The sequence below is a fragment of the Lycium barbarum genome, chromosome 4 (assembly GCF_019175385.1).
Source record: "Lycium barbarum isolate Lr01 chromosome 4, ASM1917538v2, whole genome shotgun sequence".
Taxonomy (NCBI): Eukaryota; Viridiplantae; Streptophyta; class Magnoliopsida; order Solanales; family Solanaceae; genus Lycium; species Lycium barbarum.
Genome location: NC_083340.1, coordinates 28,100,150 through 28,127,623, shown reverse-complemented (window position 1 = coordinate 28,127,623; position 27,474 = coordinate 28,100,150). Strand labels below are relative to the sequence as shown.

Here is a 27,474-nt window from a genome sequence, read left to right as displayed (position 1 = left end):
CACTCAAAGATTTTGTTAAATCTTTTATTCATGCGTTTGTTTTGATTAAAAGGTTAATAAATATTTTTTGAAACATTTATAGTTCAGAATTCACAAATAGAAAAAATGAGAACAAATTGATTAGTAAGATGTACCAACTATTAGTAATAACTTCGTTGCACTTTAAATATGTAGTTATTTGTAATTTATTTAATTAAAATATTGCTTCAAAATTATCTTAAATATACTTAGTTAGATGAAGTTTCACTTGTGTAAGATTTCCTTTATATAAAAGATTTATTTTTTCCCTAAAAAGTAATACTCTCTCTATACCAACTTATGTGACACTTTTCGGTTTCCGAGATTCAAACTGCTTGAACTTTGACCAACATCTTAAGATGTAATTTTTCACCAAATTGATATGAAAAAAGTTGCAGCTTATAGTACTTCTCATGTATTTTTCACATATATAAATTTAAATCTTAAAGTATTGAGTTAATCTAAACCAATTTAGCTTCAAAATTTAGTCAATTTGAATCTCGAAAAGTAAAAAGTGTCACATAAATCGGGACGGAGGGAGTAATATCAACGAGGGTAGTAAGTGTAGGATTTTGACAACATAGAGGGTATAAGTGTTTGATTTTAAATTACAAGGATGTTTAGTTGTAGTTAACCCATTAAAAACAGCATCATTACCTTATAATGAAACGCATGTATAAGCTATAAAGTCAAATTTTCTCCATTTTGTAAATCTCTCGAATGGAGAATTCACCTTCTTGCAAGAATTGTGACAAGACGACAATAGTTCCAGATGATGTAACAGGTAATTTAGTCTGTACATCATGTGGGGTTATTCAAGATTTTGTTAATTTTGATCCTCAAATTGGTGGTATTAGTGGCATAGCTGGAACATACGTTAAAACTGGCACATCAGGTACTGGAACTCTCTATAATTACAAACAAACAAAAATTTACCTAGCCCAGAAAATAATTGAAGATTTAATGTATCAATTAGGATTTTCTTCCTCAAAATCTAGTGAAGTTAAACTTATGGTAGAGAAAATTACTGATAGTGAATATGGACAGGGTAGATGGTTTTCAGTACTTGTTGGTGCATGTGCTTATGTTGTAATGAGGCAAGATGTAAAGCCATTGGCTATTGTTCAAGTAGCAAATTTGGTGGGGTGTGATATTTATGAATTGGGTAGAATGGTTTATAGGGTTGTTGATTTTCTTGATTTGAAGTTGCCTGGATTCGATATTGTGGATTCGTTCGAGCATTATATTAGGAATTCCCCGAGTTTTAGTGAGGTTTCTGAGGATTTGATTGGGAGGATGTTGAAGCAGGGTGTGTTTTTGGTGCAGTGTTTGGTGAAGTGGTATGTTACGACGGGAAGGAGACCGTTGCCTGTGGTGGTGGCAGTGTTGGTGTTTGTTGCACAGTTGAATCAAATCGATGATGTGACGATTGAGGATATTGCGAACGAGTTACAAGTGGCAGCTGTTACTTGTAAGTTGAGATATAAGGAGCTTTTGGAGAGGCTCGTGAAGGTTGCTCGAGCTTTGCCTTGGGGTGAGGATGTTACTGTCAAGAACATTATGAAGCACGCGTCGTTTGTTATTCAATACATGGAGTTGAAGTCAATGTCAAAGAATAGTAATGATAAAAGGAAGAGTTTTGAGGATGGTGGATTTGATCTGGATTATTTGATTGATGATTGTTTGAGCAGCGGAAATGATTATGGTTTAGATGTTAATGACACCGAAAATAACTCACAGTACTTTCAGATGGATCATGCATCAAGTTTGAGTATTGAAAGTCCAAATAGATTCCAGATATCGCCGGAGTGTTTGGCAATGATTTATTCAAAGATTAAGAATGATATGTATGTGGTGGAGTCTACAGATAGCAGAGATAATAACATTAGGAAAAGGAAGAAAAGTTATGACATATTTTCATACACAGATTGGTGGAAGGGCGAATCAGAAATGAGCAAAAAGCTTTTAGTGAAGCAAATAGTGGAGAAAGATGTGGGATTGCGTGCTATGCCTCCTTCTTATGATAGTGGTTGTTTGGCATATGAAAGGAGAAAAGAGAAGATAAAGGCAGCAAAGTTTCGAATCCATAAGACAATGTATCCTTCAGATGCTGGTTCAATTGATAAGATTGAATTAGGCTCCCTTGAACATGTAAATACTGGAAAGAAAAGGAGAAGGAAAACGAAAGTTAATGTTGATTGGGAGGATTTCGTTATTGAAACCCTTCTCCTTCATCAGGTGAAAGAAGAGGAGATAGAGAAGGGCTATTATAAAACCCTGTTGGACTTGCATGTTTTCAACTATTGAAGATCTAAGTTGTCAATATATGTAAAGCAATTCTTGCAGAAAAAAATTCTTTAGTTTCTCTGACTGATTCTGGAGAGTATAGGAGGTAATATTAGTTAATGTTTTCATTCTTTAGATTTGCACAAGTACCATATTTTTGCTATAGTGAATGAGAAATATATTGGTGGAATATAAATCAAACGGGCTACTTTTTTTATTTTGGTCATATATATATATATATATATATATTGCATCCTCTAACAAAAAGGTCTACAGAGAAGTCATCTGTGGCTGTACCACCGTACTACCACTATTGGCTACATAGTATGTACAGAAAACATAGTACTGCTAGTATTATCCATAGAACTAGGGCTTGTTGTCATTGCGTTAACCCTTCTAATGGATGTGTCTCCATTATTGTCAGCACTCAAAATAACCATCAAGAATGAAGGAGGGTCCCAAAAGAGCGTACGTGAAGTTGAAGTAGAGCTTCCAACAGTAGTGATGGTCGTAGCTGCTAATCGATCTGCTAATTTGTTTTGTTCTCCGTAGACGTGACGTACCGTAGGATCACCCAGCTTCCAGAGGAGGGACCTGCAATCATCCAAAAATGATGAGTTTTGCTTATTAAGAGAACATAGTGGTTTAGCTACTTGTTTAGCGTCAACATTAATCTCCAGTGGGCGTAAATTATATTGAAATGCTAATGTGAGACCTGTTAGAAGAGCATGCAGTTCACATGTCAAAAGCATGAGTTATGTGTGGTTCCTGTAAATCCTACAACCCAGTTTCCCTCACTATTCCTAAAGACCCCATCTAGACCACTAATGTTCGTATCTATATCCAACATACCATCAGCATTAAGCATGTAATTAGGGTATTTGAGAGGATTCCATTTTACATATAGAGGAATGGTTGAGTGTCGGGGTTTATTAGTCCCTGCAAGGAGCCAATATTCGCGTGCTTGTTGTGCAACAATGTGAAATATAACAAAGAAAGTTTCCCTTCACATAGGAATTTGTTTCTTTGGGTCCAGATATCCCAAAGGCAGAAGGGAAGGAATGCCTTTGAAGGTATAAGATCAAAACCATTAGGAGGGAGCAAATGCACAAATGCAGAAAGCCAGTTAAATGGGCGTTGATTATTGCTGCCAAGCAGCTGAATTTTTGTGTAATACCAAGTTCAATCCATAGTGATACAACTTTGGAGCAGTAAAGAAACAGATGACTGATATTTTCAGCCTCATTTGAATCATACAACCTAAAGTTAGGTGATGGAATCAAAGTAATGTGATGTAGGCAACTGGATGTGCGCAGTCGTGCATGATTGAACAGCCAAAGAAAGTACTTGAGCTTTGGTGGAAGTTGTAGTTTCCAAATCCAATTAAAAGAAGTAGGAGTACTGATGAGTACTGATGTGGGTACTGGACTGTACTTTAGCTAGAGCTTGAAAGCAAGATTGAACTGTGAAGCACCCAGACACCGTTAAGACCCCAAGTAATACAATCATAAGTGTTTGTATACTGCGGAAAATATACAGACTGAATCAGTTTTATGATTGATTCTGGAAGATCAAAGGAAAGAGCAGAAAAGTTCCAGCTGCTATTGGATCAATACTGGCTAATATTGTTATGCATCTCACCATATTATTTGTTGTAGTTACTGTTCCTTTTTTCACAACTGACATGATTTGTATAGTATTTTGCCATGGCCTTTTCACTTACGCTATTTCTTTTTCCGACCTGCTTTGAAATGTTTTTTCATGAGCCGAGGGTCTATCGGAAACAACCATTCTACCTCCCAAGGAAGGGGTAAGGTCTGCATATGCTCTGCCTTCTCCAAACTTCACTTGTGGGATTACACTGGGTATGTTGTTATTGTTATGCATCTCATGTTTGAGAAGAGGTCCCTGAATAAGATTGCGGATGGACTGATGGGTTTTATCCATGGATCATGCCAAAAGTTTATGTGCTCCACTCTGGCAGGTCTCCAAAGTAATCCTTTTTTGGCACTATGGCCATCCTAGCTGAATGATGCTGAAGAGAAATTGGTTTGTTGAGTAGTAGTACGATGTAAGTACTTATTGCGCGGTACAGCAGCCCACATAGTAATGTGAGTAAAACAGTCTCCATGCAGATTCATAGTTTGAAGGCTCTGTATCCCTAGTCCTCCATTTTCTTTGGTCGTAGTAATGGTGAACCCCTTAACAAGCTGTAATCTTTTCCTCAAAGGAGTAGTTCCCCAATAAAAATTACGTTCCATACCTTTAATTATGTAAGAGGCTAACTTTATAAATTGCATAATGTGATTGAGTAAACTATTGGTGGAACGAATAAGAGTTGCTCGACCAACCATTGTGAGAAAATTTGTTTTCCAATCTGCCAAACTCATCTTAAAATTGTCCAAGAGGAATTGGAAATCATTCTTAGTGGGTTTCTTTGTGAAAATAGGGAAATCCCAAATACTTTCCAAAGCTACTCTCCACATTCACATTAAAGGATGTAAGAATGAATTTTTTGTTCAATTCAATGAGGTAAAATAGACCCTTGTGGTCCGGCCCTTCCCCGCATTCCTCGCATAGCGGGAGCTTAGTGCATCGGGCTGCCTTTTTTTTTTTTTTTTTTTCAATAGCGTTTCTTGAGAAAAAGATTCTTGATTTTGAGAAATTAATTGTTTGCCGCAAAATGGAACTGAACTGTGTCAAAATGTCTGTGACGGTGTGAAAAGAAGTCTGCATTAATTTTGGCACATGGGATAATGTTGTCAGCAAATAGTAACTGAACATTTATCTTGACTCCATGCATAGTAATATAGCTATATATGCATATGAATTTAGTCTACAAATTTCGATCACTTTTACCTTCGTGTATTAAGATAGTAGCAAGCCAAAATTAGGTCGGCATACGTAGAAAGCCTAATGTGAAGTTGATACTCTAATTTTGTGATCGATCCAAAATATTTATTTTAAAGTTTTCGTGACGATAATCATAATTATAATTAAAAAAGAAAAAGAAGCATTCGGGTGGTTTTCTATGTCATGTCGGTCCAGTTCCGTGTTATCATTTCAGATCTAATTTCAATAATTGGACCAAACAAAATGCCTAATCCCACCATCCAAACAGAACGTACACCAATTTCCTCGAGTCAAATCTTTCTTTTTTGGTTAAGACAAAAAAAAAAAAAAACCTGTGTTTAGAGATTTAGTTCTTATGTTGAAAACTACAAAAATGGTGGGTGCTGAAAAACATATGTATTCAATGTCTATATAACTCAAACAGGGGAATTGCTCTCATTATGTCATAGTGCAGCAAAAAGAGAAAGGGAAGAGGATGTATTGCCTTGGTTGCATCTACTTCTCTGAACCCAAAGTTCTGCTCACACCAGAAAATTGATCAAGGAAAAATAGCTTAGGGTGATGTAAAGAGATGCTGCTGTTTACGTCCTTCAACTCAAAATTATTAAGAAGAAACGGAAGACATGCATAACAACATACCCAGTATAATCCCATAAGTGGGGTATGGGGAGGGTAGTGTGTACGTAGACCTTACCTCTACCTCGGGAAGGTAGAGGCTGTTTCCACGAGACCCTCAGCTCAGTGCAAGAAGAAAAATAGGCAGTAGCAACAAGCAAAAACAATAGCAAGATAACCGAGACTAAAGAACAACAGATAGTAATAGTAATCTAAAAATAAGAAAATACAAGAACAATGCTAAAACTCCGGGAACGGAAAAGAAATGCGCCCGATTACCCCTTCTACCCTAATGCGTCATGCATAACCAAAAAGTAAAATTTATAACCTATAAACATGCTCATTTATTCCTTCTTTGAGCAAAGAATAATGGAATTTACAAATAATTAACACCATCCAGATACAGCAACGAGGTCTCCTTTTCATTCTGGGGGGTGACAAGTAGAGGATGGTTTAGGGGTGGGGGAAAGGGGTTTGTTCTAGACACCTAGGGTCCTATAGCAAGAATCAAATATGTACACTGTCGGAAACCTTAGCTTAGTCTTGTGATGCTGTTGAATATTCAAATAGAAGACGTTTAGATGGAGTAGACTGTAAAAGCACTCTAAGCCGGCTTGTGAGCTGATATATCAAGGTCCACTGCATTGCCATCTCAGAGTCTTCCATCTGCCTTACGACAGAGGCCTGGAAAACAGAGTAGAAAAGCCTTGGTTACTGATAAAGGGGCAGAACAATCAAGCATAAAACTGCAGTATGACAAAATAGAAGACTGCAGATAAAAGAGCATTTACAACATCATCCCAGTGTCTAGAACTCACCCTTTTCTTTTTTTTTTGAGAAGGTAACAACTCTTTTATATATCCAGAAAAAAAACTGCACCAAATTAATGCAGTCCAAAGTAATTACAAAATGCTATAGATCAGTCTCCTATTCCTTTGGTTCACAAGGTTCCTATAACATCTACAAATGATTCATGATCTTCCATATATTCATGTTTACACCAAAAATAAAACAAAACTAAGCACTTCATCTTCAAGTTCTGGACAGAGCTACATTTGTTTTCAAAGCATCTTTGATTCCTTTACATTTGTTTTCAAAGCATCTTTGATTCCTTTCCTTCCACGCTGTCCACCAAATACAAGCAGGGACAACTTTCCATCTTTCCTTCTCGGTAGCTAGGCTACTGTAGCTCTTCCAATTCTCTAAAGTCTCCAGAATACTTCTAGGCATTACCCACATAAGTCCTTTCAGGTTGATGAAGATCCTCCACAGCTGACCGGTGGTTTTGCAGTGTAGAAAAAGATGATTGATTGTCTCTGCATCCTCTCCACATAGAAAGCATGTTGAACACAGATCTATGTTCCTTTTTGTTAAATTATCCTTAGTTAGCACAGCATTTTTAGCTAGTAGCCAAGTAAGCATGCTACTTTATAGGGGATTTTGACCTTCCAAATCAGTTTCCAAGGCCAGCAGTCAATTTGATTGTTTGAGACATTGTATTCTCTGTAAGCTCATTTGACAGTGGAGTAACTTGGCTATTACTTGACCACAGTACAGAGTCTTCAGATGTGGAAACACCTTTGAACTGTTCCAAAGTGTGATAGAATCTGTTATTCTGTCAATCTCCCAGTCATTAAGTAATCTCCTGTAGCTCAATCTCCAACCTTGGTTGTCCCATACCTCTCCAACAGTTGAATTTTGTTGCTGACACAAATTATAAAGGCTTAATGCATATGCAGCCCCCTAAACTTGTCCCTTTTTTCCATTTTGGCACCTCAACTAACTGTTGTTCCTATTGAACCCCTGAACTCGTCCTCAAGTGTGTCTATCAAACCCTCTAAATATGATTTTTATTAGAAGCAAAAAATAAATTGTGGTAATGAAAGAAAAGTAATATTTTAGACGTGTGGTAAGCTATTCTTTAGGTCATGGATGTGTCGGTTTTTGCTGGTTCTGCTCTTTCACTGCCAGCTTAATTAAGAGCTTACTCTTTTTTTCCCTCTCAATTGCTACTAATCTTAGCTAAAAAATGGCATAATTAAATTAGAATATATATTAGCATGTTGCTACATTGAAGATATAATACTACGTAAGTCAGATTGTGTTTGATAGACACACTTAAGGACGAGTTCAGGGGTTCAATAGGAACAACACTCAGAGTCTGTTTGGATGGGCTTATGCCTATAAGCTGAAAACAACTTATAAGCTAAAAAAAATAAGTTGGGGTAGTCTAACTTATTTTTTTGGCTTATAAGCTGCTTTAGATAAGCTAAGTCAAATGGGCCCAATTATTTTTTTGAGCTTATTTTAAGCACAAAATGACTTTAAGCTCGCCAACCAAACACTCAAAAAAGCTGAAAACAGCTTATAAGCAACTTATAAGCCAATCCAAACGGGCTCTTAGTTGAGGTGCCAAAATGAAAAAAAGGGACAAGTTCAGGGGGTTGCATATGCATTAAGCCAATTATAAATATCTGGAAATAGTTCCTTCAATGTTCTTTGTCCTAACCAATTGTCTTCCCAGAAAGATATCCTCCCACCATTTCCTACTTTAAAAAAAGAGTTGTTCTTGAACTTTGGCCACATATTCCTGATTGATTTCCAAACGCTAACATCATAGGGGCTGGCTACTGGCTTTGTCATCCAATTTCCCTCCATACCATATTTCTGACTGATAAAAATTTTCCACAAGACTGTTCATTTGAGACAAATCTCCACAGCCACTTCATCATGAGACTGTGATTCTGAATTTTCATATTTCTGATTCCCAAGCCCCCATCCTTCTTGCTGACAGTAAGTGCATCCCATTTAACCAGATGGAATTTTTAGAATCACAGGTGCCTTGCCACAAGAAGTTTCTTCTTAGAGTGTCCATTCTTTTCACTACACTTATAGGAACTGGAAAAATAGACATCATATAAGGTGGCGAGGCATCTAACACACTATTTATTAAAGTCAACCTACCCCCCAAAGAGAGGTATTGACTCTTCCAATTCACCAGCTTCTTCTCACATTTTTCCAAGACACTATTCCATAGCTCCTTGGACTTGCTCTTAGCCCCCAGTGGCATACCCAAGTATTTTGTGGGAAGCTCACCAACTTTTCCTCCAAGTATTCCAGCCAACATATTTTTACCCTTTAATAAACAGTGAATGATTAGTTTGTCCTATAATAAGCTCATCATTTTGGGGGCGACATTTATTCTATCAGAGGTTCTGTTTTGTGCCCCAAAGAAACAAACCAAAGGAATCAACATTTTAATGATGTCCAGAACAGACGTTTATAGTTTCATTTGCTTTAACCTCAAAATCATCTTTAGTTGGACCAATGGACTCCACTCCTGATGTATAAAGTGTTCATCTTCCAAAATCCTCAAGCTAATGTAATTTATCTTAGATTTCAAAATCATTAATGAAATTTCTAGCACAAAATCTAAGGACCGGCAAACTCAAAGACACGGAAATAAAAAAGAATCATTCAAACCTGGAGGCGCTTCCCTAGTTGGACTTCAACTTCTGTACCGAATGAAATATTGCTGGCCAGTGACTTTAGAGGATCAACGCTGGGATCAACAGAAAGCAAGTTGGGTATCTGTGGTGCAGAAACTAGCCTCCATCTGGCCTGTCCAAACTCTCCTTTCCCCTCTATTCTCGGCATCAATGTTTCAAGTGTTGAGGTGGCAAGCTTCTTAAAGGCAAGCTGGCCATCACCTTCTAAAATGGATTCAGCTAACTGACTCTCAAAAACTCTAGCAGCCTGTGCAGCCAGAACCATTTCAAAGTTGGTTAAGCCATGTACCAATACATTTTTTAAGCCACTTAAACTGAACTTTGTAATTGTAGATATAGATTTGTAGAATCTTGGAGTACTTTTGTAGATATGGTTTCAGTACAACCTATGTACTGTTTTGTTCATATGGAATACAATACAGTTACCAGTTTCAAAAAAAAGATTTGTATTCATGCAGTTTATCCTTCCCAAAAGCATTGGTATTTGAAGGATGCCAAAGTCTAGAGTATTCCCAAAGTAGGTAAAACATAAATCAATGGAGGGATATTGACATGTTAAGTCCACCAGCAAAGCATGCCAAAGTAATATAATTCTTTAGCTAGCTGTAAAATAAATCACTAGAAAAATTGTTGTTGTTTCCCTTCCCACCACCCCTTTTCAACTCATTCTTGTGGAGAGCATGCTCGTGTTTAACCTTTGAGAATTTGAGATTATCAACATCCAATAAGATATATTTCTAACTAATTTAACATAAAAAGGTCAGCTATTTTTACTGCTTAATTATTTAACTGATTGTGCGTTAAGAAACCATTGGTATCTAAGTGACAACCTCAGTAGGTGACAAGACATCTTGCTCCACAGAACGTGTTGATGTTACCGCTAACTTCTCTTGCCATTTGCTAGCACGACTTTGTATCCTGAATTGCCACTCTGAACCAACCAAAGCCAAGTCTAGCATTGGATCAAGTCCATTATCAGGCTCAAATTTGGCAATGTTTAGATGATCTCGCTTCAGTCTCACCTGAACTTGAAGACAATAAGGATATCAGGTGAAGAGAAAATCCTAATTAAAAAAAAATCAGGTGAAGAGAAAACCCTAATTAAAAAAATCAGGTAAAGAGAGAATAAAATCTCAGAGTTCCACAAGGAGCCTACAACCCAACCAAGAACAAAAAGCAAAATAAAAAAGAGAGAATAATTTCAGAACCTTCCAGGACGAAACATGAATTCAAAAAGGTTAACCTGTGTCGCGACAAGATTGACATCTCCATTCTCAAACATTAATATGCCTTTAGGCTTTATCCACTTGGGATGAGCAACACCATTTAACTCAAGTTCTCCACTGATAGCAAAATTGAGAATCAGAGGATAAACTATCCTCAGTTCTGGTCCCAGAGCAAGTTTCAGGTCAGTGAGGCGGACATCCAGCTTAGGTTTGCTCTCTACTTGGACGCTTTCCTTAATATCTTCAGCATCTTTACCTGGATATAACAAAAAGTTGGATTTGACATTCGTAACATTGAACCCAGCAATATAACCTCATCTTAAGCAAGAAAATGGGACGCCTCAGGCAGCTGCTGGACCATGTGGTATCAAGTTCTAAAGCCACAACATGTTCAAAATACAGTGTGTTCGACTTCAAATCCGACTTGGATACCCAAGTTGGTCAGTGAGATTCTTGGTTTTAGTTTTTCAAAATTTAGAATTCGGTTACTTTTCCTCTATCACGTTTAGGCCCCCACATTTCTAAACTGAATTTTCTTTTGCTTATAGGCTGCAACGGCCTTATAGCTGAACAGTCCTCTTCCTTTTTCCTTTTCAGCAATTAAATATAAGTTTAGTATTCTCATAACTTTTAAAATATGAAGCGTCTATGACAATTTAAGGATTTAGTGATACTTAAAAAAAAAAAAAAGTTAAATAATCAAAATCCAAACACTACTTTTTTCCAAAACCAATTCTTCCAAAACTAAAGTCTCTGAGAGGTTTAATATGTGTTTCATAGTAGAAAGTGAGTATACACATGTTCTCCATGAGCAAAAGAGAAGAATTTGGACTTCACAAAAATGCTAAATCCAAATGGTGGCAAATAATATTTTACCCAAAGATCAAGAGTTTAAGAAGCAGTACAACTGTTAAGCTCAATGAATGTGAATTTAATAGTACCACCTTCAGCAAAGAATCAGACAGAGAGTTAACTTTGGACATCTCTTTTGTAAAATCCCTGTTATCCGTAGTGAGGACAGTAGCTTCTATCACGTAGAAAACAGAGCCTTAAAGAAATAGCTAACCAACGTAAACAGAAAATCTCTTGTTCAACCAGATGGTTTAAACTCAACCAGGCTACTCTAACAAATTGATGAAGACCCAACTATATAGACTAAGTTCATACTCAAACTACCTGATGATTGATTGAACTGAATGTTTGAAGCAGCAGGCTTTAAACTGAGGAAGCGTGAAACATACTTTGATGCAACTATACGATTGTAACCTCCTGCTGGAAGTCTTGATTGATCAGATGTCTCTCTACTGAAAGGAGCAGTTCCACTGCCCTTGTCATGTGGCAAGTATGCTTCCCCATGACTCAGCTTCATCTTCCCAGAAATGTTTGGTTGCAATATGGACCCACTTACTTGCAATTGAGTATCAACTTGCCCACTGTTATTTCAGTCATCATCAAGTAAAAGAAAGAAGAGATGAGAATATAAAGATTCACATTTTTTTGCTAGAGCTAGAAAAATTTGGAAAGGAAAATAACTGAAGAAAATGAGGAAAAGAAGAGTGTAGAATGCAGTACAAGTAGTGCATATCTACATAGATTCATCCGGAAAGCAGAATGCAGTAATTTTTTTAAAAAAACTCCACTTAAAAGTGAACGAAGAAAATACTCTACGTTGTTCAGAAGAAAGACTTAAGAGGATCGAAGAGCGCCCTGATAGCACCTCCCTCATTCTACAGTTTTTTGGTGAGCCCCATTCTATGCTCAAAGCATTCTTTTGATAATACAATTATTTGTATTCTTTTGGGTAGCCGGGGCCTTGTCACCGGCATTTCTTTTATTCATATTTCCATAGAGGCTCTGTAGACACAACGGGCCATGTTATATCTTCTGTCATTCTAGTGAGGTCTCATATAGCATGTATGGATAACTATTTTGTATTTAACCAACAAGTGCAACATTGGCCTTGGAAGCACATATGGAAAGTGAAGGTGCCTCACAAAGTTGCATGTTTCACTTGGCTATTGGCAAGAGAAGCTGTTTTGACTCAAGAAAACCTCAAAAAAAAAAAAAAAAAAAAAGAAGTTCTCTCTTTGTTCCAGATGCTATTTGTGTGGTGAAGAGGTTGAGACAGTTAGTCATCTATTTTTACATTGTAGGATTACAGCCCAGCTATGGAGGATTTTTATCAATCTGTTTGGGTAATGCCAAAAAGGATTACTCAGTTACTTTATAGCTGGGAGGAGGCAGGAGTAGGAGCCTCAGACAGAGATAGATGGAGGATTGATCCAGCCTGCATTTGATGGACAATATGGAAAGAAAGGAACACCAGGTGTTTTGAAGACACCAGCAGTGAAGTACAGAAGATCAAACTGAATTGCATTAAGCAGATCTACCTAGATGATACTGAGTCCATCATAGAAATCCTAGGTTCTTGTTAGAATTTCACTTTATGGACTAGTTTCCTGATTTTTGCTATGATGTAAATATGATTTTCAGTACAACCTATGTACTGATTTAGTCAAATACATACAGCTGTTACTTTCTCAATTTTTTTTTTTTAAAGTTTAAGAAAAGAAAGTATTTAATGAAAAGCTTTATGATTTCTAATTATGCATGAGCTACGTTGACTAAATCACGTTAAGGATGCTTCACTTGATCAAAGTTAAGGCATCGGTTACTGGTCCTCCCCTCCAAGGCTTGTGGCATGACAGGAAAAATGTATTCTTTAACAAGGTGAAACAAGAAAAGAACTCCTTGTGTCCTAAAAATTAGAGATGCAATCAGTGCCTCAACCAACATTAACAATTTGCTATTGCACTGAGACAGATGAATACACACAGAATCCAGTATAGTAACATATTTAACTATTTTCTGTAGATAAATGCATGTAAATATACCTGAAGATATTCTTTGCTCGTACTTCCAGTACTTCACATTTCAAATCAATTTTATCACCGTCAGATGCTTCAACTGTTCTGAGAGGCAAATTTCCCTTCACGGAAAGTTTCCCTTTTCTGCTTACCCTTCCTTCCAATGAACTAATACTTAGTCTGTTTGAGTTCACTAGAACTGAGCCACCAAAGTTGGTCAGAGGTTTACGAAATACAGGTGAAGATACAGTCGCCCTATGGAACGATGCAGACCCATCGAGTACTGGTTGTTCAACAGTACCTCTAACCTGTATGTTCGAAGAAGTGATGTACATCAGAACTAAGAGAAAGCAAATAGTTCACTATAACACCCCACCCCACCCCCCACCCCCCTCTTCTCTTTTTTTTTTAAAAATAAATAAATTCCAAAATCAATTTACCCAACTTGAAATAGTCTGTTGACACTTCACACTTTTCATTTTGACATTTCTGCATGTAATCTTACAATTAAGTGAACCTACCTGAAGCACAACTTCAGCATTTCCTTGGAGCCAGTTTGCATATGGAGACAAAGCCGTCAACAACATCATGCCAGCATCTTTAATATCAGCATCAATCCTGACTTCCCCAGCATCAAGTAGGTTCCAGTTCAACCCTTTAAGATTTTCAGCCAGCTGAGTGTCCCAACCCTCCTCATTTCTCTCTCTGGAGCTTCTTTTATCACTAGCTTCATCCACAGGTGCCTTGCTCTTCTCCGCGCCCCAACTCCGAATCCAGGATGCGTCACTTTTGTCCCTTTCTGAATTATCTTCCTCCAAAACATTATTTTGGACAAAGGTCACAGGAACACTTCCTTGAATGTGTACATGACCACTTTGGATGATTGGTTCAAATTTTGCGTTGAATAGGAAACGGCTGGTTGGGGTTAGTGAAGCAACAATTTCAGCTCGACCAAGGTCAATACCCCCAATGGCACCATCTAGGAGCCGTACTTGTACATCACACTCTGGTTTAGCAAGATTTCCTCTAAGATCCCCTTCCATATGCAATATGCCTCTAATTGGAGACAGAAATTGCCGCAAAGAAAGAACTGCTTCAGTAGCAGTTGATTCAATAACCTGAACCAATGTAGGAACTAAACTAACAGGAAAGTTTAGAACAGCAAAATGTAGATTAGTCTTTGCCCCAAGCAGAGTTCCATCGGCGTGTATTGTGGCATTATCCTTTTGGATAAAGATTCTCTCAAGACGCAAACCATCATCATTGCTGTATGCACCAGCTGCCAGAACACGCTGAGTCTTATAAGTACCCCATTCCCATTCCTCCCCATGAAAGTCGAACTCAGCCTAGAATTTAAAGAAACCAGGACAAAAAGTTGGCAGTAAGAAGCAGCCACGAAGGTTATTATTCAAACATCTATGGGCATTAAAATCATTTCAAAAATCTATAGCTATATATCTGTTAGAATAGGAATAGGATTTGTATATAGTATCCTACGTGGAAAAGGATTGCATGTAGTGTCTATAAATAGGGCTCAGTGTAATAATGTAGATACAAAGTTTTAATAATATTTTTCCCTTTATTTCTCACAATATCAACTATATGTTTCCTGCATTTTGCAATCCTACTCAAAAGAAAATCAGGTATGAGTGGTTTTGTTGCCGAATTGATAGTATTTTTTGGAATAATTACCGGCCAAAAATATCTTTTAATTCCAAAAATACTAATTACTTTTGTAATGGCAATTGGAATTATATTAACTCCTATTTATTCATTATCTATGTCACGCCAAATGTTCTATGGATACAAGCTATTTATCTCAGAGGTCTGGTTGTTTCTAGAGGAATGAGTTCCATAATTGTCACATCAAAGGATCGAGTCACAGAGCTACCTTAATAAAAATTAGATCAGGTGGGAGGCAATTATGTTGGAATATTTGCATGTAATACAATCAGCAAATAGGAAGGCTCGGTCACAAGTACAGAATCAACATAAAGAACTAAAGAAGCAAAGGTTTGCATGCAAATTAGGGATGAACCAGAAAAAACTCAACAAAGACAACCAGCTCAAACTTAAAATTTAACACATAAACAAAATGCTAAAGCATAATAACTTTAGCAGACAGTAACACACAAACAAAATGCTAAAGCATAATAACTTTAGCAGACATTACTCTGGAAACAGACTGAATTGTACTAATTTGATGAGTTTTGTGGCGTTAATTAAGGTGGGTAAGAATATATTGCAATGCAAAGACAAGTAGGAGTATTCCATCTCGGAGTACCATGACCAAGTAGACTTATTTTACCATTGTGTCTCCATTTCCTCCACCACTTGCGTCTAAAGAGCCACTCCAGCGACCCTTAAGTTCAGCTAAACCAGGAAGATTGAACTCTTCAAGGATAACTTCATCTGATAGAGTAGAATGACCCCGAATTTCCTATGTTTGTTGCCATCAAGAAATGGCAAAGCTGGTCTTAGTATAATCTCCATTAACTGGAAATCCAAGAGTAGCAGAACTAACAGAAGTTTTTAAAAGCTATCATGCTATTTTGTCCATAACTACCTCGAGCAGCTTCTGGAGGCTTTCAGTATAAAATCCGATTAACTGCAAACTTTGCATGAAAAGGTCCTGCAAGCAAGTAAAAGAGGGTTTAAAATTTGTTGGTCACTACCCAGTGTAATCCCACAATAGTGGGGTCTGAGGAGGGTAAGATGTACGCAGCCTTACCCCTACCTGGGTAGGGAGGCTGTTTCCGATTGACCCTCGGCAACCCTCCTCCTTTATCCGGGCTTGGGACCGGCAATGTGAGCGAGCTCACACAGGCGGAGTTCGGGTTTAAAATTTGTATTTAGTGGAAATCATTCTGCAACCAATTCCCACACCCTCCAGCCCTGTCTTCTTTCATTATTTCTTTATGAGAAACAGATACTTCCACTATTTCATTATTATTTAATCTACCTTTGACCTTGATTGAACAGCAGGGTCAGAACTTCGAGAGAGAAGTCTTGCGAGTGGAAGCATCTCCGCAATCTCAGCTCTTGGAACCTCAAGCCTCATTCTCCATCTACCCATGGAGGATATAACACTTCCCAGATGTCCAGTCATTGCTCGGTGAAACAAATTGCCTCTTTCCTGGCTAGATGGCATCCGATCTCGTGTGCCTGGCAGTACATATTCACCTTGAAGCTCATACTTACTATTGCTTTGCTCCAAAATGGACTTCTCAATGGTGATCTAAGAAACAAGGTAACAACCAGAAAATAGTCGAGGATGTCAATCACATTATTAAAACTCAGTACTGGTAAACCTAAATCATGTTACTGAAACAGATAGTGGATTCAACATTTTCCACCCATATAACAACACAGATAGGAATACAAATCCATAAAGCACACTATTACACAACTAAGTAGATTAATCCCCTTGTTAAAGGGAAGAAAGCAAACAATTTTCTGTTGTCAGTGGAATAGTCTCTTCTTTTTTTTTCTTCTTTTTTTTTTTTTAACAGGAAAAAAGAACTTGAGCAATAAAACAAAAAGATATACTCCCTCCATCCCAATCTATTGACATTGTTTGACTGGGCACGGAGTTTAAGAAAGAAATTTGAAATTTGTGGTGTAAAACAAGCCTTAGACGTTTTGTGTGGCTATAAGTCATCTCATTAAGGGTTTTAAAGTTGAATTGTTTCTAAATATAAAAGGTGACACTCTTTTTGGGACAGACTAAAAAGGAAAGTGAGATAAGATCTAGGGCAATCCTCCCTTCGTAAGCTAGCTTTTGGGGTTGAGTGAGGCCCAATGCCATATCGTCACAAGTTTCAAAGGATCTTTTTTTATTTTTTTGACAAGGTAATAATTTTATTAACAATTGGGGGAAAAAGACCCCGTATGCCAAAAAGAGAGACCCTACATCAAAACATGATTCCTAAAAAAAGAGACCCAATCTTCTATACAAACAGGGGTCTCATGGGAACACCAAAAGCAAACTAGAAACAAAAGACTATTTTGCAACTTTACAATATCTAGTTCCACCCCCTCGAACGCTCTCCTATTTCGCTCTTCCCAAATAGCCCACAACAGTGCTAGCGGAGAAACCTTCCAAGCCCTAGGACTCCTCTTCCTCCTTCTGTAACCCCAACTATGCAATGCCTCCTTCACTGTTCTCGGCATCACCCATCGCACTCCAAACCAATTAAGAACCACTCTCCACAGTCGGTTAGCCACTTGACAATGCAACAAGAGATGATCTGCATCTTCAACCGAACTCTTACACATGAAACACCAACTCACACGGTTGATCTTCTTCTTTCTCAGGTTTCTGTTGTCAAAAGGATCTTCTATGGGATGCTTCAAGCGGGGAGAGAGAGTTTCACTTGGTAGATTGGGAGACTATCACAAGACCAAAGTGTTGGATAGACTCAAAGACTGGAGTTTTAAAAGTCTTTTTTTTATAACCAAAAATTAAGAAAGAGATTTACAAGTCTTTAACAAAGCGTTACTAGGGAAGTGGCTGTATAGATTTGTTGTAGAGGAGAATGCCCTTTGATGGGGTAATTGCGGAGAAATATGGGGTCTTGAAGAGGATGGGGGACAAAAATGTCACACTTTATGTGGAAGAATATCTCGAAAGGGTTAAAAGAGTTTTTCGGGAATGTATCTTTCAGGATGGGCGATAGGAGTAGGGTAAGTTTTTGGAGACACATGGTTCGGGAACAATAGTTTGAGGCTTTGAATATCACATTTTCAAATATGTATAGTAGTTCATGCCAAAAGGAGATGTCATTCGGTCATTCCAATATATACAAAGGTTACAAGGTGATGAAGTTCATTGGGAGTTGAGATTTAGGAAAAACTTGCAAGATTGAAACGTTACAGAATTTTAAAGATTAATTAAGCTACTTCACAAGCAAAGGATTCCACAGGCTGGTCATGATGTATGGAAATCGGAAGCAGGGAACATGGAGTTTTTTTCAGTTAAGTGCTACTATGAGAAACTTTTGGTCAGGAAGGAGCTCACTTTTCCATATTTGTTGCTATGTGTAAATGTCCGGGTGACAATGCGAATCATCTTCTACTACATTGTCGAATAGCATTTAGCTTGTGGTGGGAAAACCAGTTCGTTTGGTCTTCAATTAGTGATGTCAGGCACGGTCAAAGAAGTATCATTTAGCTGGACATTTAGAAACGGAAGAGAAGACGAGGGCTGGGATGTTGCTTCATTAGCACTTACATGGTATGGGAGAGAAATAAGAGAGCTTTTTATGGAATAGAGAAGGATTTTGTATACTTGAGGAATAGCCTCTTATCCCTTTATTTCTTTTGGTGCACCCATGAGGTTCTTGTAGGGATAGAAAATTGGGTGTCTTCATAAAAACCTCATCTTTTTGTAAGATTTTCTCCTTTTTGGTATACTACTTGTATACGGGTACTTTTTGCCGATTGTTAATAAAATTTTATTACTTGATAAAAGAAATAGGAGGAAGAAAAAGAAACAGGTAAGTGCAAAGGCCTAATTCAAAAACCAATTAGTTCTACATAGAATCAATAAGAGGTTGGTCATACCCATTCCTTGAAGTCTTAAGCAAAGCTTTAAAAACACTCTTAAGAAGTTCTGGAGCATTTTTAAACTGGAAACCTATTTCCACCATTTAAAAGACTTCAATAGATTTTTTTGTTTTGACATCCTGATAAGAAAATGTATACTATCATAAAAGAACCAATAAATCACATCAGAATCCCCAAATAGTAAAAGAAAAAAAAAAAGCACCAGGAAAATACACATCACCATTTACTTGTAAAGAACAAAAAGCTAGTTTGACAAGCCAAAGACTTCTGTGAAAAATTATACCTGGTAGTGCGACAGGTGGTATTTTAAGATTTGGAAGAAGACACAATAAAATAAAGCTTTGGAATCTCTCTTGAAAATTAGAATGGACAAACATCACCTGATCCCTTTTCTCTTGCCCAATAAGGGGTTATAAAGTCTCTCTTCCCCATACAAACTAAAGAGGCATGTGTTGGCCTGGGAAATCGCAATCAATCAGACCAAAGAAAAGAATAGCGAATATCCTCCCAGATGCATCGACACTTGATAATTTGATGAATACTGCGACAAATACTTTTAATTATCAAATAACACTTTTAGCATTTTAATATTAATGTCAAATACACACTTTTAGCACTTTAACATTAACATTTCACACTTCCTGACGGATTTCTTTTTATAACTGAGAAAATCCTAAGTGCTAGTGGTGGACGTTTCGGAACTACATGGATAATGGCCTGCCATATACCCTTCTCCACTTAAATACCAAATTTTTGTATGCCACATGGTTCGAACCCGTGATGTGCGCCTAACCAACACATCATGTGCTGCGCTCTTATTACTAGACCAAAACCCTGAGAGATTTCCGATATATTAAGCTTAATGGATCACAGAGCCAGTAGCGCTGTAAAGTGATATATTAAGCCTAACAGATGACTAATAATTTTAAAAAAATCTGTTCTTGCAAATACCTTTTCTTTTCTCGGTCATAAAGCCAACAGTTTTTAAAATTCAAAGTAGTTCAAAGTTGATTGTAGTGTTACCGCTGCAAAAATGTGAGCTCAAGAAAAGACCAGATAACACCAATAAGACACAGGTGAAAACATATGCACTTGCAACATCCCTCCTTGAATACAAAAAAGGAGAGAGAGAGAGAGAGAGAGAGAGAAGGAGGTACTCACAACATCTCCACTCCATCTGGCAGCAACATCTAGAGCTTCACCCAACAAGCCGCTGAATTTTGGCCGGAGTACTGACAACACCCCATGACCTCTTCTTTTCTGAAAGTTGAGTTGAATTTCTGCCTGAGAGTAAAAGTAAGACTTTACAATGTAATTACTCACAAGGAGAAGTTACTATAAACAGAAAAAGAAAAATTACTGAATCAACAACATTCATTTAGCCAGCAGGAGAAGAAGTATGGCAGGCAAGGCGTGGGGGAGGAGATTAATATTTGACAAGCTATCACTTTTGGTCCTTATTTTTATTTCACTCTTTCTTTTGGTACGTTTTTTTCTATAACGTTAGTATCTGGGCCCACTTGCACGCACCTCGAGCATTCCACTGGATACCTGCTACCTCCCACAAACATAGGTACCAAGTAACTCTACCCACCAAGGCTTAGGCAAATGGGAAGAAATCAACTAGTATGTTTTGTCTCTGACTCTCTGCTGATATGATTTGAAGTCTGGCCCAAGATTTCCACCCACTTCATTAACCACTAGGTCATACCCTTAGGCGCTTCGTTTGGTAGTCATTTTAGGTTCAAATACTTCAGAAAATAGTAATTTTACGACTTATTTTACTTCTTTCCTCTCAAGGTAATACCTTAAATTGATTATTACTCTGTATAAAGTCTAAGCTAAAGGCTTCAACTAGAATAAACACGGTTGTCATTTTTGCTCATGCCGTCAACAGATTAAGTGCTTTGAATGAATGGTTTCAGATAAAGAATCTAATATATAATATCCTAACATATCCTATAGAAAAATTATTGAAAACATTGGATGGAAAAATGTTTGAGTAAATGGTTACGGATAAAGACTCTCTGAATCACTTCCAAGTATTATCTGTTTTTTTCCTTAACCAGGAGATGAGGACCAGTGAGCAGAAAAGTCAGATAAACTCTATTTGATCCCTCAACACCTAAGGCATAACGTAATTATTTTCACCCAAAAGCCAAAAGCTCAGCAGTTCAGTTTTTATCGTTTCTTTTTACCTTTTACCAAAAAGAAAAAAGTTTCTATAGTCTTTTTTCTTTTGGAGACCTGTAAAGGGTAATAATTCAAAGCTTCCTTAAATGCACGTATGAAAACCAAAATTCTTGATCAGGGAGTCAATCAAAGAACAAATTATTTCCTCTGAATCAGATTACCCTTTGAATCGTTCCACGAAGTGAAGCTAGCTCCAATTCATCCAAAGGCAAATGTCGCACCTGGTAAGCAAGTAAATGCAGTATAAGTCATTAATCAAGCATCTATATGACTATTCAAGACATGGAATAAATGGAAGTACCTCTAAATTAGCTGAGTGCAGCGGCTGGTAGCACACATTAGCTTTTAAGTGTCCCTTCTGGAAGGAGAACGAGAACATTTTGCCGATCATATTCTCTTCAGAAAGAGGATGAAATGGTCCTCTGACCTCCAGATTAAGACTTTCATCTGGTCTACCCATGGCATCCAACTGTATAGAAAAATAGGATAAAAAATTATACACTACAAAATTAGACTCATGCGTATTATTAGAATTTGTAAAGAAAACAGACAGTGGCCTAACTCAACCCCAAAAGCTAACTCATGAGGTGAGGATTGCCTGAGAGGCTAAGACCATAAAGGAAGACAATGATCCATTTCCTCAACCAATGTGGGATACTCTTAACAGAACCAAAGCAGCCTATGAGGCACCAAATACCCCTCCTCCCCCACACAAAAAAGACAACAAAAAATTAAAAATAAGTCTATGACCAAAGCATTGCCATTACAACTAATCTCATGTATTTATAGTTTACAAATTACTCACTTTGTTCAGGCAATCACTCATGATTAGCCACCAATATCTTGCGGTTATGAGCACGGGAACAATATATCTGTATATTTAGAGATTGTCATAATTGACTAGCAGTTGTCTAAAGTTCCTACAGCATTATCGACTTATCGTGGAATAACTTACATTTTGTAAAAAGTTGTATGCATTAGTAACATCACATGCTTAGGAACTTGACAACAAGTGGTCATTTCTAATCAAAAGATAAGAGCCCATACGTTGAGTCCGCGGGTTAAATATAAAATTAGAAGACATTCCAGAGAACTGACGGAATAGGACATTGATACCAACCTATCACAACCTACATTCTTTTTTAGCCGTGGTGCCGGGGCTAGCTTGCATGCACCTCGCTAATTCCACCGAATACCTACTACCTCCCACATACCGGTAACTCTGTCGATGAAAGCTTGGACAGCTAGGAAGAAATCACCAAGTATTTTTGCCTCCGGTGGGAATTGAACCTGAAACCTAATGATTCTCAACCCACTTCATTGACCACTAGGTCACACCCTTGGATGCCACAACCTAGAAATTAGTTCTTGCGGTACATAGAATTATGGTATAGGATGCATTTTTGTGTCCATCCCTTTCAACAATAAAACTAGGAGTGGTTTATTCTCTGATCGCCTGATTACCCTTATATAGATGAATAACTGTGAAATTAGACAATTTACCCTTATAAGCATGAATAACTGTGAAATCAATCAATCTTTTGAAGGAGGAGAGTAGACAAACTAACAAGGAGCTGACAGGAGGATAAAACAGGAGTGAAACCATTCGACAGAGTGGGAAAGGACTTCGACTCTAGAAAATGGGCAGGCGGAAAGTTCTATTGCTTTCATTGTGATGATGGAATAAGAATTCAATAGGAAAATTCGTGATGCATGCGAACAATTCAAGTGCTGACGAAAGGTTCATGCCAGTCATTCTGCATGTATGCCACATCATCCTTCCGTAGAGATGACAATTAAGTTGGAAAAGAGAACAATATTGTGAGCAAATAAACAACTAGACTAAATCACGCCAAGCCGACAAGTCAAAATTCAACTAAGCAAGGAGAAGGATTCTTTTAACAGAATCCCCAGACAAAAAACCTTGGAACCAAAAAAAAAAAAAAAAAAGACAGACGTATAGAAAGATGTACAACTTTCTGTAACAATTTCTTATTTGGTTGCATATTCTTTGCTCAGAAATTCAAAAGATAATAAATAAGATTCCATGGATTCTTTAGATGAAGACAACCTTGTCTGCCAATATTTTATGTAGGTAGATATTTAGACAAGAGCTAAGGCCTAAGTTAGCAAGGAATATTCAAATGTTGCTCAAATATAACCTTGGGGTATACAATGATAAGGAGAAAACTTGTGGGGCACACCTTAAGACCCTGTGGTGTGATGCTCAATGCTCCAGCCAGCTGAGGTGCCAGCATCAGTTGATTGAGTTTGAGGCCTGAGATTGAAACGTCACCGGAAAGAGTATCTGTACGTTCATTACATTCAACTGGAACATCTTCTGCTCTCTTTTCAGAATCCACAAAATCATGGTCAGTGATGCTGGAAGCTTTAACAACCTTTCCTAGAAACTTTATCCTTCCAGTAGCTTTCAGGTGCACGGGTCTGGGAGAATCCAAAGCATATGAAGAGACTGAACTGAAAAACTCAAAACCGCGCATTCTCAAATCCAGTTCAAGTCCTTCCACAGTAAAGGGTAGGGGAGCATTCATGTGATAATCTCTCAGGTTTAACAAGTAATCATCACGATAGGATGTCAGAACTTTTGAATACAAGTCAAAAGCAACTGATGAAGAATTAACAGTTATATGATCATGCGAAATTATGATATCTCCCCGAGCATCTGTGAGTGATCCTTCAGCTTTGGGTGCAGTCCATTTGATATCAAACCGTCTGCAACCGGAAAATTTATCCATCAGCCAGTATCATGATAAATTTTTATCAAACTACTGGAAATACAACCTCCTTAAAAAACATAAAAGCATCTCATAGGGAAAATTACCTACTCTTTTCCCAAGAAAGGAAAAGTTTATTAATTAGGAGGTTGTACGGAAAACTAGATATCCTCATCTCTGAAAATGTTCACATCAGGTAAACAGGGCAGGGATCCCTCAGCTCTCAAGTGAAGATCGCAAGGGGCAAAACATGAAAACGGCCTAGTGCCTTTTTATGGGACCCACCACAAAGAAGCAGGAACATTACTCTATCTCAAACTAGATTTATTATGAGAAACCAATCTTCAGCAACCATGATGCAGTCTGAGAAACCAATCAGAAATGATAGCTTTACATTCTAACCAACCACATAATAGGACCTTGCTAGAAAAACTCTCCCCTCTGCACAACCATTAAAAATAGACCCAATACTACATTTAAATTTCACAGACTGAATGTGAAATCCTAAAAGATTCACCACACAGCCTAAATCATCTCCACCACAATCCTTTTGCAAACGAGCAATGGAGAAAAGATCTAATTGTTCTTGCACATAATGCACCAAAGGCTTTCTAGAGTATTCTCAACTGTAAAATGCCATTGGTGATGAACATTTTTTTATGGAGCAGAGACTAGGCAAAAGCCGTGGTTCAATGACAGGAAAATAAAAGAGGCCAAAAGAGGAGTCCTTGACGGTTGTGGGTGCACGAGAGGAGAGACAGATTTTTATCTGAAGGTCTCAGCTGAATCTAGATACCGGATGTGCTATGAATACAAACTATTACCATTCAGAAAGTAAATACAGAACTGTGTATCTAAAGACATATGACACCACCATTAAGAAAGATGTGTCTAGAAATCCCTTTTCTAGAAAGGTAACAGTATATTCAGCGGCACAAAGATTCCTGTGCTGGCAACCATAGTTACAATTCAAGAGATGAAAAAAAAACACCCTTGTTCATTTTACAAGGATTCTAAGAACACTAAATAAAGTTTCAGCTTCATCTACATAATTTTCTTTACACCAAAAATGCAAAGTAAAAATACAATTCATCTTGATTCTCTGTATTCAGCTACTTCTATCTTCACATGCAAAGATATGTCTAGAAATCTTACGGTCTCAATAATGACCCAGAAATCTTCGTATCTCCATTTAAATGACCCAATTTAAGAGGCATCAGCTGAAGGAAACCAGGTAGATAGCGATCCACGATCTTATCAAAGCTTAAATTACCAGAGAAGTTCACATCCATTGCGGCGTCATCAACCTCTCCCTGCAAAATTGAAAATGTCAACACCAAGGCTATGGACATGATAGAATTTGACAAGTTGGACATTCAAGGTAATTTACTGCTCTCTAAGATTTAATATGGTCTCACAAAGGCAGTCAAAATCATGTTTTTGTGTTGTGTAATTTGAACGATAAACAAAGGGCCCTTCTTCATACTTGTCTTCTGTGCATTTGTCAGGAAACTACAAATTCAGATATTAAATTAGTTGATCGTATATTTTTCAAAAATAATCCCAAGAAGCAAAACCTTTGGTCTGTGTGAACACAAAGCGAATGGGGTGAACAGAAAGCAACAAAGAGATACTTCTCAAATACTAACCTGATGATAAATAACACAATATGTAACTAGTTCAATTCAATTGAGGATATTGAAAAGATACAGTAGACAATTTACTTCAATACTCAACCCTCAACTTACTTAATCATTATTTATCAACATATCTTGGCTAGTTAATTATCATCCAAGAAGCACCCAAGGGTGTTGTGGCCTAGTGGTCACTGAAGTGGGTTGAGAACCATGAGGACTCAAGTTCAAATCCCAGCATAGACAAAAACACTAGGTGATTTCTTCCCATTTGTTCTAGCCTTAGTGGACAAAGTTACCGGGTACCTGTTGTTCTTTTTCTTTTTCTTTTTCTTTTTCTTTTTTTAAATCAAGTAAATGTAATTTCATTCATAAACATAGCCAAATTGGGTATACAGAGGGTATACCAACAAGTAAAGACTCTAAAAAATATGATTCTCTACAAACTCCACCCAATCATCTATACAACAGGGAACTTTCTGTTTTTCACCAAAAGAAAATAAGGGACCGAAGACTACTCCTCAACTGAAAGAAACTCAACTCTACTCCTTCAAAAGCTCTCCTAGTTCTCTCTCTTCAAACTATCCCCATTAACGCAAGTGGAACCATGTTCCAAGCCCTTCGTCTTCTCCTCCTCCTCCTGCTCTTCCAACTGAACAATAACTCTTTCACAGTTTTTGGCATTGCCCAAAGTGCTAAACAACCTAAACATATCCTACCATAATCTCGTGGTTAGCCTACAATGTATAAGAAGATGACCTACTGTTGTTGGTGGGAGGTGGCAGGTATACCGTGGAATTAGTTGAGGTGCGAGAAATCTAGCCCAGACACCACGGTTCCAAAAAATAAAATAATAATAATTATGATTATCATCCAAGAAAGACAGATTCCTACGTGCACATATTCACGTACTCTCAGCGGATAGATAAATGAATATCGATTCTTGTCTTTCACAGATTATCCAGTTATTAAAAGGATATATGATATACTAATTCTGAGTATTACATTATCAAACTAATGCTAGTTTGGTTAGGGATTTGTGGGAACTTCTTCTTGGCCTATTCAGAAAGCTCCCTATTGTTTTATGCTATCACAAAACCAACAGTCTCCTCTTTAGACCTTTCATAGATTAGCTATGATCAATTCGACAGGAGTTCTCACTTTCACACTTCCTATCCTAACTAGGAGGCAAAAAAAAAACAATGTAGAATTACTGCTCAAGGAAAAGCTGCTTCGGTGAGATCTAATTGTTTCTTGCACATAATTGGAGGACCCCCTATCAGTGATTTAGTATAGATGACTAGCTTATATTTTTCTCTAAGATTATCTATGATTGTAGACCTTGTATACAGGGTTGTCCCCACCTTATAAATAAAAAAATATATTTTATTACAGAGAGCTGCTTTAGGTGGTGTCAGGCAGAAGAAATAGTGGAGAAGGATCACAGCATGCATTTGTTGGACAGTTTGGAAGGAAAGAAATTGCAGATGTTCCGAGAGTACAGGTAACTCCATACAGAAGATAAATATGAATTGTATATTACTTTTTTTTTTTTTTTTTTGGGTATAAAGAAAGTTCTGTTAGTAATTGTGAATTTTTACTTGAAGTCGTAGAATCCCTGTAAGTGTTTGTCATAGGGGAATCTTATTTTGTTATTCCGAAGGATGCAATCTGGTTACAAGCACAAGCTCTCTGTTGCTGTTCAGACATCCTAGCATTTTCCTTGTTCTTTCTTCTCACTCAAAGTACCTACAGACAGTGTGATCAGCTCATCCATCTTTGAAAGCGTGAACCTATCATGAGCATGATCATAGTCTGTCATGAAACTTATCTCTCCAGTTACTTGTTTTACTCTAAAGGTCTCGGCATAGGCTTTCAACCTAGAACACTAAGTAACTCTTCCATGTTCTCAAGAAGAAAAAGGTTATGTGATCTGAAAACCACATTGATTATTTACATGGCATTCTTCT

General features: G+C 37.4%; 2 protein-coding genes across 6 annotated transcripts in view; one reads left to right on the top strand and one right to left on the bottom strand.

Annotated features, from left to right (window-relative positions):
• Positions 1 to 666: 666 nt before the first annotated feature.
• On the top strand, positions 667 to 3,055 carry LOC132635703 (plant-specific TFIIB-related protein PTF2-like). The gene is made up of 2 exons (XM_060352204.1): positions 667 to 2,410; positions 2,729 to 3,055. Exon 1 carries the CDS (start codon positions 739 to 741, stop codon positions 2,323 to 2,325), a length of 1,587 nt encoding a protein of 528 aa, XP_060208187.1. The 5' UTR covers positions 667 to 738; the 3' UTR covers positions 2,326 to 2,410; positions 2,729 to 3,055.
• Positions 3,056 to 6,076: 3,021 nt separating this feature from the next.
• The window catches only part of LOC132635702 (protein TIC236, chloroplastic), a 30,512-nt gene continuing 9,114 nt past the window's right edge, over positions 6,077 to 27,474 (bottom strand). For all 5 annotated transcript variants that reach the window (XM_060352201.1, XM_060352199.1, XM_060352203.1 and 2 more), the window contains 15 exons: positions 25,026 to 25,183; positions 23,340 to 23,868; positions 21,437 to 21,604; positions 21,297 to 21,356; positions 20,104 to 20,226; positions 16,337 to 16,612; positions 15,941 to 16,006; positions 15,683 to 15,814; positions 13,896 to 14,720; positions 13,402 to 13,682; positions 11,684 to 11,940; positions 10,525 to 10,763; positions 10,112 to 10,303; positions 9,256 to 9,528; positions 6,077 to 6,456 (listed from right to left, as the gene is read on the bottom strand). In XM_060352201.1, the coding sequence (XP_060208184.1) occupies positions 6,310 to 6,456; positions 9,256 to 9,528; positions 10,112 to 10,303; positions 10,525 to 10,763; positions 11,684 to 11,940; positions 13,402 to 13,682; positions 13,896 to 14,720; positions 15,683 to 15,814; positions 15,941 to 16,006; positions 16,337 to 16,612; positions 20,104 to 20,226; positions 21,297 to 21,356; positions 21,437 to 21,604; positions 23,340 to 23,868; positions 25,026 to 25,183 (3,726 nt within the window). In that variant the 3' untranslated portion in view covers positions 6,077 to 6,309. The remainder of the gene's footprint in view (positions 6,457 to 9,255; positions 9,529 to 10,111; positions 10,304 to 10,524; positions 10,764 to 11,683; positions 11,941 to 13,401; positions 13,683 to 13,895; positions 14,721 to 15,682; positions 15,815 to 15,940; positions 16,007 to 16,336; positions 16,613 to 20,103; positions 20,227 to 21,296; positions 21,357 to 21,436; positions 21,605 to 23,339; positions 23,869 to 25,025; positions 25,184 to 27,474) is intronic.

Excerpts from the sequence above, each read along its gene's own strand:
- LOC132635703 (XM_060352204.1), top strand. The coding sequence starts at position 739 with ATGGAGAATTCACCTTCTTGCAAGAATTGTGACAAGACGACAATAGTT.